The 14,906-nt window shown below is 45.5% G+C and overlaps 1 protein-coding gene across 3 annotated transcripts in view; it reads right to left on the bottom strand.

Annotated features, from left to right (window-relative positions):
- Positions 1-5,376: 5,376 nt before the first annotated feature.
- LOC142584846 (uncharacterized) overlaps positions 5,377-14,906 on the bottom strand; it is a 51,586-nt gene continuing 42,056 nt past the window's right edge. For all 3 annotated transcript variants that reach the window (XM_075695150.1, XM_075695149.1, XM_075695147.1), the window contains 2 exons: positions 9,412-9,522; positions 5,377-5,829 (listed from right to left, as the gene is read on the bottom strand). In XM_075695150.1, coding sequence (XP_075551265.1) covers positions 5,704-5,829; positions 9,412-9,522 — 237 coding nt within the window. In that variant the 3' untranslated portion in view covers positions 5,377-5,703. The remainder of the gene's footprint in view (positions 5,830-9,411; positions 9,523-14,906) is intronic.

Here is a 14,906-nt window from a genome sequence, read left to right on the forward strand (position 1 = left end):
CACCTAAATCTAAGCACACGGGCGTTTTCGCATTTCGCCTCCATCGAAATGCGGCCGCCGTGTCCGAGACTATTTGTCAGGAGGGGTAAGAAATTCAGATCGACTTGCTGGGAGAGTCTTTAGTTAGGCCACATAAATTTGTTTATCACGAAAAGAATTGCCGAAAGCCACAAATTTTATTATTTGCCGATGCAACCATCCACCTTGCAGCTGTGTAAGGCAGCAATTAAAGACATCAGAAGGTCTTAAACAATCTATTGATATACCTCTAAATTTCACAAAATGAACATGTGATAAAATATCAGAGTGTTCGGTGTATTGATTTGTATTTGGAAAACACTCCAGTGTCTAAGACAAGCACACACCACTAAACACAAAAGGACACCACGATGCGCACCACTGATGCCTTTCGTGTTTTTTTTTTTTTTAGTCGCACATGCTGTTTACAAAGCTGAGATACCGTATATGCTGGAGTAAAGGCCGCACTGGTGTAAGGGCCACACCCCCCGACTTGAGAGCCCAAATTTGGGAAAACTAAAAAAAAAGTTTAGCAAATAAATGGTGGTGTTTCGGACACGGCGCCGTTACCTTCGGAATCGGTGTAGCTGCTAGATTTTAATAGCTGTGCACATTTTTTAGCTATCTGCGTCGTGTTGCGCTGTATTTGCGATAAATAGCACGACTGCCTTCGATATAAATAAAGCGCCTAATTACGCAACGATGTTCCGTTTAAACTGGAGATGTTGCATACGCCGAAAAGCCAAGGAAACGGGTAGCCGGCTGCAACAGAACTGCTAGCGCCAGGCAGCATGCCGTTATGATGACAGAGATAAAGATTTTTACAGCGAAGCTGTATATGGCTAGCCGATTCGTCCGTCCATCCGTCCGTCTGTCGCCTGTACGCCGAAAACTCATCCGGTGCAACCCCATGCGCATGCGCGAAAAAAAGGGAGGAGCGCGATCGGCTGCGCCAGTAGTGACGTCGTCGCTCTCCCGTCACAGCAGAGCGCGCGCGCAGCAGTTTCTCTCCGGCTCCGAAATGGGTAGACCATGCGTCATACGTACTCCCGAGGAGCAGGCAGCATTCGATCAGCAACACCACGAGAACAACCGGGAACGAGCTCGCCTACGCCGTGCCGACGCTGCAGCCCAGGCACAAGAACAGGCTTGTGCAGCCGAGCGCAAGCAGCAACTGCGGACCGAGGATCCGGCAGCCTACCAAGCTGTAGGCTTGGTAGGCTGCACGTTTCAGCTTCGCTGGTTAACCATCTGTACGTAGTGCTTGGACGGTGATTTTCTGTTTTTGTTTTTACACACGTATCGCCAAACCTGAATCGCAAAGGACTTACCCGCGTGTGGAGAGAGGTGGGGGGCCGCACCCTGTCGTATATATTGAAGGACGTGTTCTACCGTTCTCGTTTAAACTAAGGGCGAATCAAAGTATTTGCCCCTATTTTTTAAGCTAAGTAGTAGTAAAACTTGATTAAGAAAGGGAATGGGCGAAAAAGGGTCCAAGAGCGATGGGTGGCTCCATTAGTCCAGGGCTCCACTGGCCTTGACCGCCCGCTCGACTTGCTGGAGGAGTGACCTCTGCACTCCCATGTCAAAGCTGGCGAGCTGTACCTCCCACTGCTCCGCTAATGATTGCTCTTTCTTTCAAGCGAAATTAAGGCTGTAGATGAGAAGACAACATATCCATTCACAGCGGTGGATTTTTTTGAACGGGGCTGGCCTTATCTTACGGCGCTGCTGTCAGTTGTTGAAGATGGCGGCTGTGCTTCACAGGTCCACGACGTACGAGCAACAAAGTGTCATTAGTTTTCTATGGAGCAAGGGACGAACGCCCATCGAAATCCAGAGGGAAATGCAACCCACGTATGGGGATAGGTGTCTTGCTTTGAGAAGTGTGAGGTGGTGGTGTTGTGAGTGCGGAAAAGGCCGTGAAGATTTGAATGACAATGAGCGTTCGGGGAGGCCGCGTGCGTCGCTGACATAGATGGATCTGAAACTTAGCGCTGCGATGGGACAGACATCTGAACCGGTGAGGGGACTATGTGGAAAAATAGTGTACGGTACCTAGCATAGTAAGTTATATTTGTAATTACCTGTATGTGCCTTATTTTGGCTAATAAAAGATAGGGGCAGAGACTTTCTGCTTTGCACTATAGCACGCTCCTCTCTGATGATGGTCTGATCGTCTGATGGTCTGATCGACTGGCGCAGCGAAAGGCGGCCTGACGCAATGGAAAAAAAGATTATAAAATAAGGACGACGGTATAACGACGACAGCGTGACGACAACGTCATCAGGACGATGGGATGACGACGACTGTATGACCACGATGGCGTGACGAGAACGGAATGGCGGAATGACGAACTCGGAACGGCAAAGACGGCCTCACGACGACCGTATGACGGCGAATGCATAACGACGACTGTACGACAACGGTGCAATGACGCTCCTGAAATGATGACGACGTTATATACGATGACAGCCCAAGGACAATGCTATTATGTGTGTATGACGGCGATAGCTTTGCGACAGTACGACGACCACTATATAACTACGATGGCATGCCGTCTTCGACTGATTTGCGTCATGTCACTGGACACTTCTCCCACAATGGAAGCACCTTCCGGCGCCTCTGTCGCCTCGCGCTCGCGTCCCTCGTTGTGGACGGCGCCAAATGCGCGGAACTGATCAGCGGGTTATGAAATGATAAAATCTCCTGTGACATACGAGGTGTCCAAGAGTGTTGAGACTGGCTCTGTTTCGAAGAAAGTAAATCTTATGTGCATTCAACCACTGTCACCTTTGAGATGGTTCCCTTGCGCGGCAGAACGGAGCTTCCGGCGTTGCTGCTGCTTTGCGAATATGTCCTGGAAGTCACTTTTCCGGAAGGAGTCGAGCACCCTTTAGCGATTCGAGCTTGATTTAAGAAATCCTGTCAAAATTGCGAACTTTCGGCTGGGTCTTTAGTTTTGGGAAGAAAGTGAAATAAGCGGGAGCCAAACCCAAGGAATGGGAATAGAAACCATTTTGTTTCTGGCGAGACACTCGCTTGGGCGGAGCGATCTTGACACGGTGCATTGCCGTCGCGCAGCCCCGATTGTCGCGCAGCACCCAGCACCCAGGTCGGTTGGCAATAAAACTCGCTGTTGACATAGTCTGAGCATTTGGCATGAATTCTCGTTGCACAATACGGCGAATACAAAAAAAAAGGAACGATCAATATGCACTTTGTTGAGCTGCGAACATGCGTAGCCTTTTCACGGTCGTGGAGACACGCTGAGCTTCTCCATATTATATATATATATATATATATATATATATATATATATATATATATATATATATATATATTTAGTACATACTGCAACTGCAGACCACATTATGGTCCTTGCAGGACGGGCAGACATTGAGTACAAGGCATATACAAGATACGTTCGTATACATTCATAAAATATATAGACTTTACAAGGTTATATTGCTCACAGAAACACTTAGTGAAAAGATCAAGACACAATACCTAAATCAATCCATGGTGCAAACAGAACAATGTAAAAAAAAGGAAAGGGAATTGCACATCAAACGCAAGGGAATTGCACATCAAAGGCAAGGGAGTTCAATTGAGTCGAGGGCTTGCATCACTCATTCAACAGCAAGGAGAGCACATTCTATGTAAAAACGAAAAAGGCAATAAAAACTTACATAAAAAACAGTCACATGTTGGAAGGGGCGGGCAGCGAATTCCACTCAGAAATAGTCCGGGGAAAGAAGGAGAACTTATAGCTGTCTGTCCTAGCATAGATAGGTGTCAGTGTATCCGGACGATGGTGTCGTGTATACCTTGTGGAGGAATGACTTACATATAGTGAACGGTCCAGAGCCAATTTGTGATTAATTATATTATATATGTAAAAAATCTAGCCTGTGTTTCTGTCTTCTCTGTTCAAGCGAAGGAATGTCGTCAGCCAACATCAACTCTGACGGCGAATCCGAACTTTTGAACTTGAAATTGAAATTGTGTCTGTGTAAGCGTAACGCAACATAATATAAATGAAGCGCGAGGCTGTTCTAAGGTGCGTGGACGCCCGGAGGTAATTAACATTCGTAACACTCCCACTAGAACGCTCGCAAGGTAAATTTGTTTGCTCTAGCATTTTTTTATGATTGGCGAGATCTTCCGAGTTTACTTAACGGAAATAAATGGGTTTCATTTACTTATTATGGCAACGGTAAACCCTGTTAATCTTCATTTGCATTTAGCTAATGCCGATATCAATGAAGAACAGTAGTTTTCTTATGCATATTTTCATCAAGAAGTCGTAAAATGTTCCCGCATTGTAGCGATTTAAAACTGCATATTGTGTTTTGAAAATTAACGGAGTTCTATTACGTTCGTACACACTTTCTTAGGCCCCATGTTGCAATACATGAAAATAGGAACCGAGGGGACCCGATTTTGGTTAGCCACAACCATATCAAGCCCACATATGATGAAGTCAAGGAAACTATGCACAGGGGATATTATTTGTACCCTTTAATGGAAGCTCAAAAATGATGAGATAAAGGGAAACGAAAGCGGATGAAAAACAACTAGCCGCCGGTGGTGATTGAATCCACATCTCCGCATTACGCGCGCGTTGCACTACCAATTGTGCGACGACGGCGACAGTTCTCATGCGCACATTATTGGCTAATTTAAGTGTACTGGATATAAACCTGGGAGCGTTAGCCAGCGCCACCGAAAGTCGCGGCGGCGAATGTGCAACGTTCTTGAGACAGATGGCGTCAGGTAGTACGCGAACTTAAATTCACGTTGCAACTAAAACTACAAATCATTTCCCTTATGAACATAAGGGAAATGGCTTCATTATGTGTTGGCTTTATACGGCAGGGGTCAACATAAATCGAACTAAGTTACTCTCTTTCTCGTTCATTGCGTAGCATGGGTCTCGACTCCGCAGATTTAATGCCTTCAGGTAGCACATGAGGTTTATTGGTCAGCTGCCTGTGCTGAAAATGTTCACGTGCTACGTTACGTCACCCATCGGAAGAATGTTCCACATTTGCAACCGTGGGCCTTGAGTGGCGCTGGCTAACACTTACAGGGATCGCAGTATGTCCTGCAAACACAAATGCCCAATAGTGTCGACGTGGCAACAGCCGGCGCCGTGCTTTATGCCGAGATTGTGGGTTCGGTCTCCGCACGACGTTGAACACACCTAAAAAACTTGGTCGCACCTCCGCGAGTTTATGAACGAATGCATGTTCAAGTACGTGCAGTACGTCTTAAAGAACAAGTGCAAAGCGGAATTACCTCACACAGCGGGGGCTGGAACATGAGAGACACCGTAGATAAGGGCTCCGAAATAATTTTGACAAAATCTGTTTATTAAACGCGCACCGAATTTTCATTGCACAGCTTATGCACAATTCACCTAGCAGTAAAACGGTTTCCACATGGCAGGTATCGAACCTGCGATCTTGTGCTCCGTGCCCAGATAAAAAAAAAACGTCAGCAGTTCGATTCGAATTGTCTTTACTGTACGTTGTAATGGCACACAAAATTACTATAATAGGCAACGCGCCTCGCCTGCGCAAGGTCCGCTGGCCTTCAAGCCACAGCAGGCGTCTCGTGACGTCACGTCTATCTGTTCACGTGACCTGGCCAGCGGAAGGCACTGGCACGCCTCGTCATCACTGGAGGCCCTTTCGGACGCGGCTGAGCAGTGGGAACTGCTCCTTATGCTGGCACTGGCAGTCGGCGTCGTCAAGCTCAATGTGGTCTACGTAGAGGCAGCCCCGGTCCTTCGCTCTTCCCGCCTGCGTTAACGCGAATAATTTGATAATTTTTAAATCGGCGTTCGACATAGCGAAGCTGCATGAACTGTGGTCTGTGCTGTCGCGCACATCATAAGTGCTCCGGGCGCATCTTGACCCAATCTGTGTTTGTATAAAGCAGACAACCGTTTTTCGCTTTCCGTCACCGTCGACATGCGGCTGCTGTGGATATGGATCGAACCCGGAACACGCTATTCACTTTTGAAAAAAAGAAAAAAGGCCGTTCTGTAGTACGTACCTACGTCACCTCATTGGCTAACTTGATATAAGTGCGCAGTTGGCAACGGTACAGTTAGTAACACTACCTACTAAACGAGCTGCTATTCAACTGTTATTGATGGGCGTTAGCTATCAATTCCAAAAGCAGCTCGCTCCACCGGCTAAATTGGTGAGTTGGTGGGGGAATTTCAAGGCGGTGCCGTCGCCATCCGTCTTTTGCTCTTGCATTTTTTCCAGGAGTACCACGTGTCTGAAAGGGTAATTCACTAACACAGCGCGAAGCTATTTTCTCTTTAGTGTGCCTTAATTTATCAGCTGAGTAATTATTTCCTGAGACCTTATTTTTTTGCCCATTTTAATCCGGTATACCATGCGCCGGCGATATACTCGGTAAAGTATATATGTATTCGAAACTGGAAGTAAAGTTATAGGCGATGTGTACCTGCAAATTTCGTGGTGTGTGCGTGGGTTTATTACAGCGTTTGCAGTAAATTAGGTATCCAAGTGCTGCGGGTCGTTGTAGGTGCACTTTAGGAATTACGCAGAGTTTAACCCGCTGTCTCAAAGTTTAACGGCCACTGAGATAAAATTCAGTATAAATGCGGAAGGTATGCCCGATGGACATACCAAATTCACTGTGTGAATAAGTTGAAGCCTTTAGAAAAAAGTAGAAAAAAACTAACTGAGCAGTTCGTGGAAAGTGTCATGTAAAGGCGTTATCTGGTATGTTTACTAGTGTGATAAGAGAACTCTATACTTCCTACTGAGTTTACGTTTGGTAAAATATGGAGAGCATTTAAGACAAAACTAACATTTCTGGCTTATATGTGCTGTAGAAGTAAACAGAACCCTTGTTTTCTCCCCGTTTACTTGAGTTACGCGAGGCGTCCGGGGAGTCCGCAGAGAACTATTTGAGCGAGTCACCTTGTTTACACTTTACAAAAATAGGGGGAAGGTTATAGATTATATGAATGCAAAGTTTTAAAAGATCGTGGGTTATTTACGGCCTTTGTAATAAAAAAAACCTAAAGAAGAGCTTTCGAGCGTTTTAAACACCTTTTTATCAAACGGCTTAGAATATAGTTTACTGTACTGGAAAACTGTAAAAGCCCCCGAGATCAAATTTGATGAATACGGGGAGAACATTATGGCTGATGCGCACGCAAAGCTCAAATTAGTGGATGAAGCAGGGCCTTCGCAAAAAAATGTATTACGCAAGTGCTACAAAGCCTTGTACGCGAGCAGCTTTTTCAAGTGGTTTAAAATTCAAGTGGTATTAAGTGGTTTTAAATTTACAGCTAGCTTAATTCTTAATGTGACTGCTTGAAACAAACGACTTCGCTGTAAATTGAGCTGTAATCCTGTAACGTGTACAAGTCTGAGGCTACGCTATCAATACAGTGACCTCTTTGAAAATGTACATTACTTGGCGTTCGGAAATGAGATTAATCTTATATTCTTCTTTCACATTTTAGAGGGCTGCGCGCTCAATTTTTCCCGCCTATAGAATTACATAAATTAGTTTTTCATCCTCAGGGGCAAGGAAACCATAAAGAGGAGCGGTGAATTAAAAAGAAATCTGAAGCAGCAGGCGCTTCATGTGGGCGAGTTGGTTTAACATACTTGAAGAAAAGAAATGAGCGCTACAAAGACGCGGACTAGAAGAAGAACATGTACGACGGACAGGCGCCTGTCCGTCGTACATGTTATTATTTCAGTCCTCGTCTTTGTAGCGCTCATTTCGTTTCTTCAAGTGTAATAAAAAGAAGCACTATATAAACACACAGCGTATGATATTAAAAATACGAAACGTAAGAGGCTACGTATACAATATTATCGAAACAGGTTTTCATGCATTCATGTTTAATTGGAGAGGGAAATATTCTTAAATATAAGAAATGCAGTGTTTAAAACGATTTTAATGCCGCGTAAATTATTTACGGCCATTCACGGCAAAGCATATGTGCGAGTAAATAATGTGCAGCTATAGATATCTTCGAAATTTCAAAGTCTTTTTACGTATTTAAAGCTCTCGTGAAGACGTGGTCGATTGCGCCCCGAATAATTGCAGTGGGTATTAAAGTGTAGGAGGTTTAACCTACAATGCGAGAGAAAGGATTTTGCATCTTGCACTAGGAAAATAAGCCAGCAGCACAAATATATTTCTTTTTTTTTTGGTGGGGGGGGGGGTGGGTAGGGTGAAATGAAATAGGCTTGCAGCGACGGGTTAAGAGCGCCCGCATCGCAGTTTTTGCTACACATCTGGCTCGAGCACAACTAATTACGAGACTATTTGTTTGGTTAAGACTATAAAAATATATGTCTAGATAAATATGCACGGGAGGTGTACTACGCAGGTTACGTTTACTTTATAGTTATTTATTTGCAAGAGCACTGCAGGCCTGAAAACGGCCCTTGCAGGAGGGACATCAAGTAGAAGTATCAATAAGAATATAGATAGACCATCAAAATCAAATAGTTATACAAATATAAACAAGCAAACATGCTACGAAAACCGCCAAGAAAAACCTAGTTTGTACAGTCTTAATACTTGGCTCGAGTGGTGAATCGGCCGATCTGGCCGCCGCCTATTGCAGCAGAAAAAAGAAAGCACAGGCCGACGCCGCAATAAGACCACGCATGGTCGGGACTCAGGACGCATACGAGGGTGGGTGCGTGATAGCACACACCCTTAAGTGGAACCTAGCAACCAACGCGACGTAGCAGCTGCGGACGCAGGTACACAGTTGGCAGCCGGCCACGTCACCACTCGAGACAACTGCGATTCAGGCCGCATCAAAAGTTTACGAACCATGCGAGCGCTTGCCCAACTACCTCTCTGCGCCGCCTAAAGGAGCAATGTGTCCTCTCGTTAATCGCCGCCCTGTCAATTTTCTTGTGCCGCGCAGCGATTTCTCCCTTCTTCGTCAAAGCACTATGCTCAACAGCGCGCTCTCATGCAAGCAGGACGGCACGCAGCAGGCATTACTGCAAGTTACCCGGCTGTCGAGACAGAAGCGCGTCACCATGGCTGCCGAAGAGCTCGTTGCGTGAGAAAGGAGACAGGAAAGCCTCGTGCCCTTCAAGAAACTCGATGCGCCGGACAACAACCAACGGACGCGCACATGTCCGGCCTAGCACCGATTTCAACGGCAGGTGTCGTACAGGCAGCGTCGCGCAGACGCAGTTTGGTCCGTACACTTGTGCTATTGAGATGAATGAATGAATGAATGAATGAATGAATGAATGAATGAATGAATGAATGAATGGCACGGTCAGAAACTCGTCCACTTCGGAGCCCTTTTCATCGACGAGAGAAGTTTCCCTTTGCGCGCCGCGGCGTACCTTCTCCTGTATTTGGTCCGGGGTGTCGTATATGATGTAGTCGCTCCCCTTCTTTTTGCCTCGCGACTTGGCGTCCGCGATGACCTCCGAGGGCGACTTCTGGGTCTCGGCCTGCGACAGAAGGGTTCGGGAGTGGTCAGGATAATGATCGCGAGGCCGATGACGCATTAGCTGACTATAAATAAGCGGGAGCGAGAAGAACACCGATGGGGCCGCATTTCTTTAAAGCGACAGTTTTCATTATCTGTATTTCACCCGTTTTGGATTGTTGGGCAATCTCACACATACACAGTGACCCAGGTTGTTTGCTAGCTTGGACCGGTAGTCATATCTCTTGCTAAGCACTAAAGCACTAAGCTAATCTCTTGCTAAGACAGCATGGACCACAGGTTACGTGAACTGGATAGACCCCATGCCACTGGTTGCTGTCTAAGCATGGTACACAATTTGGGCAATTTCAAGATGAACAGGCAAACTGAACACTGAGTTTCCGATATTTGCATGTCCCCCCACCCCACTCCCGCCCCCCAGAACGGAAGTCTCAGGCTGTCACAAGAGTGAGTGAGTGAGTTAAAAAGCTTTTATTGGGTCCAGAAAAACGCGATAAAACGCGAACCCGGCTAATCCTACGACGGGACTGACAGATGTAGCCTGCCGGCCCGATCGCGGGCGCGCTGGACGGCAACGATTTGGTCCTCAAGGACGGGACTTCGCAGGAGCGCGTCCCCCTCTTCCTTGGTGAACTTCGGGCCCAACGACCCGCGCTCTCGGAGAATGTGAGACAAAATAGCAGCCTCACCACAGGCCACGCATGAACAAGTCGGATAAATCTCGGCATATACGCTGTTAAGGGACACCGGATTTGGATAGGAGTTAGTCTGAAAGAGTCTGAGCTTGACCGCCTGCGGCCTGCTTAGCTTGGGGTGAGGCGGTGGGAAAACCCTTCTCTCTAAGTAAAAGAATTTAGTAATTTCATTGTGCGCGATTGGAGCGTCTCTGTGTCCAGGGAGAGAGTCGCCCGATCCGAGGGCTGCGCGGTCGGCAAAGCCACGCGCAGCCTCGTGGGCAGACTCCCTGAGGTTCAGAGGAACCCCTCAATTGCCCCGACATGGGCAGGGAACCAAAGGATGGAGTGTATCGAGCTGTCGCCATGTTCGGCGCGTATATATCGTCATCATCATCATCATCATGGTTAAGCCCACTGCAGGGCAAAGGCCTCTCCCATACTTCTCCAACTACCCCGGTCATGTACAAATTGTGGCCATGAAACTTCTTAATCTCATCCGCCCACCTAATTTTCTGCCGCCCCCTGCTACGCTTCCCTTCCGTTGGTATATATATATATATATATATATATATATATATATACGTACTACGTGCTTAATACTCTCCTTGACCCAGTAGGTTTTTACAAATATCCCGGTGCGCATATCACTAGCAATCTTTCATGGAAAAGACGCATTGAATACATTACGTCGAAAGCTAACCACATGCTTGGCTATCTCAGACCCCCCCGTAAGTTTGCTTTAGCTCTACCGAAATTAAAACAACAACTCTACGTCACTTATGTCCGACCTAACCTCGAAATACGCATGCTCAATATGGGACCCTGGGCATGCTACTACAATAAATATCCTTGAAAGTGTGCAAAATCAATCGGTCCGATTCATCCTTAACAATTATTATCGTGCCACTAGCGTTACTAACATGAAACTTGCTCTTGGCATTCCCCTTCTCTCTTCCCGAAGAAAATTATCTCGTCTCTCCCTCTTTCACAATATCGACTATCATAACGAGCTCAAGTCCCGGTACATTACACCAGCATCTTATATATCCGCACATGTCGATCATCGCTTCAAAGTTCGTGTACCTGCGCAGCGCACAGTCACCTACTCATACTCATTGTTGCCGAGAACGTGTCTCGAGTGCAGCTGCCTGCCTGCGTCACTAGTCGCTATCACAGATACGGGCCGTTTTCGCAGAGCACTAACAAACGAATTATAAACCTACTTCAAAACTGCGTCACTATACAGCGTTGCCACCTATTGCTATAGTTGTTCATTGTTATTATTTCATGTTTTCCGTTTCTATTTTTTAAGTGTTTCTTCCTGCTGTGTTACTTTTGTGCTCATTTACCTTTAGTTGCTGTATTTTTTTTTTTTTTGCGATATAGCTGTGTTCTTCCTTTCTCCTTGTATTTATTTTATATGTACTGATATACTAAAGCCCCTCCCATCTATAATGCTTCTTGTAAGTCCTGAGGGTAGTAAATAAATAAATAAATAAATAAATAAATAAATAAATAAATAAATAAATACACTTATAGGTTGAGGACGCACGTACGCAAAAACGACGATTCATTTGCTACGTTTCGGCCGGCGCCCGGCCTTCAGCCCTCCGTCAGGCAGGTGCCGGACCCCTGCCGAAACGTAGAAAATAAAACATCGTCTTTTTTTTTTCTTTTCGTACGTGCGTCCTCAATCTACAAGTGCCTGTCAACTACCGGATCTCGGCAAACTCACTATATTATACATGTATCATGAAAGGAAAAGAACCGCGACTTCAGACGCGGCGTTAAGACGAAGGAGTGGACAGGTCGACCGGTACCGTTCATCCTGTCCATTGCTTCGTCTGACGTCGCGTCTGAAGTCGCGGTTTTCCTCTTTAAACATTTCGGACCAACTGGCCCAAGGACCAAGGTTCCCCCTCTTGAAAATTTTTTTAAATTATGGGATTTAACGTGCCAAAACCACTTTCTGATTATGAGGCACGCCGTAGTGGAGGACTCCGGGAATTTCGAACCCCTGGGGTTCTTTAACGTGCACCTAAATCTAAGTACACGGGCGTTACCGCATTTCACCCCCATCGAAATGCGGTCGCTGTGGCCGAGATTCGATCCCGCGACCTCGTGCTCAGCACCCTCTTGAACATGAAAGAAATAAAGAAATGCTCACGCGCTTAACAACAAAAATACTATTGTAACGTTTCTGCCGGTGGCCTGGTCTTCTTCAGAGTTCCACACACACACACACACACACACACACACACACACACACACACACACACACACACACACACACACACACACACACACACACACACACACACATATATATATATATATATATATATATATATATATATATATATATATATATATATATATATATATATATATATATATGCTGAGACTGGTGCTCTGAAATCTTTATTTCTGAACATTATCATTCTGCTCTTTGATTCCTTTTTGTGTGCTCCCCAGTAAGCGAAATGCATGTGTCCCACCGCTTCTACCCCGCCTAGTTAGAACATGAGTTAAGCCATCCCCTGACATCTGCTTAAAGATGGTCTACAGTGCGTTTGTACACCTGGTTCCATGTCATACTGTTCGTAGTCAAAACAGTGCGAGTTTTTTACCGTTCTCGAAGAATCGCAACAATCCACTTACCCGTTTTACAGTCCGGACTCGGCTCTCCTGGAAATCTTTATGTACCTCACAATAAAAACTAATGTTGTTTTGACGTGAAGCAAGGTATAGTAAAGACCGGTGAAGATATTAGGGGCGATCTTGAAATAGGTGTCAGAAGATGGCTTGGTAGAAATGGCTGTCATCTAAGCTTGGTAGAAACGGCTAGACGCATGCATTTCACTTTATGGGGAGAATACAGAAAGGGATTCTTAAATAAATAAATAAATAAATAAATAAATAACAACATCAGAATTACGTAAGCTGCGCGTGCTGAGACATCTGACGCGGTTAACATTGATCCGTTACACACCGCTCTCAGGTATACCACTAATTTGTGAGTAGCACTTCTCCAGAACCTTCGTGAGCGCTGTAAAAAATTCACGCATACTGTGAACGTTTACATCAAATTTGTCCACTTTTGACGCTGTAACCAGGCGTAGTTTACAGAACAGCGATATCAACTTTTGGTTCTGCGTTCCAGATTGGTAAACTTAGTGCTTCATTTTGTTTAACCATTCCAATCTTCGTCAACTTTTGTATAAGTGTGAGGCCTTAAATCAGAACTCTGCTTGAAGTAGTTTCAAGACTTCCTTTCTTCCTTTCCTTCCTTCCTTTGTTTCTTTCTTCCTTTCTTTCTTCCTTTCTTCCTCCTGGACTTTCCTTTCTGGACAACATATTTCACTAAATAGATGAAGTGGGTATCCTATAAGGGCATTCCTGCGGTTCAATGTCTTTGCCTATTTTACCATAACCCGCCGTGGTTGTTCAGTGGCTATGGTGTTGGGCTGCTGAGCACGAGGTCGCGAAATCGAATCCCGGCCGCGGCGGCCGCATTTCGATGGGGGCGAAAACACCCGTGTACTTAGATTTAGGTGCACGTTAAAGAACCCCCAGGTGGCCAAAATTTCCGGAGTCCTCATAATAATCAGAAAGTGGTTTTAGCACGTAAAACCCCATAATTTAATTTTTATTTTACAATATTATACGTTATTAGTTTTGATACAGCGATTACTCTACTGCTAACGTTAACTGTACTGGTCGCCCTCTATGCACAATGAATTATGAAATTCCCGTTTATTACTCGACTCTGATTTTAGTGTTCATTCGCACCAACGGCCCACTAGAACGGTCGTTCGGTAATTCGTGCTGTTGGGTAAACTATTCCGAGAAATTTGAGAGTAATACTATTTTTAAACTGTTGGGCAACTTTTAAGAAAAGACGCACGGAATTTTACGCAGATCCACCAGTGCGTCCCTTCGAACAATTCTTGGTCTCAATTTGCTTTAATTGACTTTAGTTCTCTGTCTGTGGCGATTGTTTGCAAATAGCAATAGTTTACAGATGTTCACAGTAGCTTACAGTGCTGCGAGAGGCTGCCAGTTATGTCACGATGTCAGCCTTTGCCCAATTGTTATTATCAACCCAAATTATTTCTAACTTTCTAGACTCACAGCTTCCGTTTACCCACACACTAGACTCTGGCTGCGCATTTCATCTAGTTAGCTTGCTTACTCAGCCCGTAACAATCACTGCAAATCATTCGGGCAAATTGTGATGGCCACGCGCAGGATAGATAAGGACGCGACAAGTATAGTGCGATACCAGCAAAAGCTACTGACGCAGAAAGAATTGCGATTAGAGATCAAACGGCAGATTACGGTAGACGAAAATACATACAAAGTGCGCGGTAGGGGAATGCACCGCGCCAGTAAAAAAAAAAAAAAAAGATAAGTCAGAACTTTCAACTGCTAACTCTCTCAGCATGCGATGACGTGTTCAGATTGCGACTTGTCAGCAGCTTAGAGCGCGAGTGTTCTTGCACCCTCTCATTTATCAAAGTGACGTCTCGAGGAATCTCCTAGAAACTTGTGATTTCTTGCACAATGTGGCATGCTCCCGTACGCTCAACACTCCTTGAGCTTTCTATTAGATACCTGAAAACTGGACGAAGCCCGCCTGTATCGCTATAAAGAAAGCGTAGCCGGTGTTCTGCTCGAGCCCGCGTCTTGCAGCACAGCGGACCAA

Source organism: Dermacentor variabilis, chromosome 6 (assembly GCF_050947875.1).
Source record: "Dermacentor variabilis isolate Ectoservices chromosome 6, ASM5094787v1, whole genome shotgun sequence".
NCBI lineage: Eukaryota > Metazoa > Arthropoda > Arachnida > Ixodida > Ixodidae > Dermacentor > Dermacentor variabilis.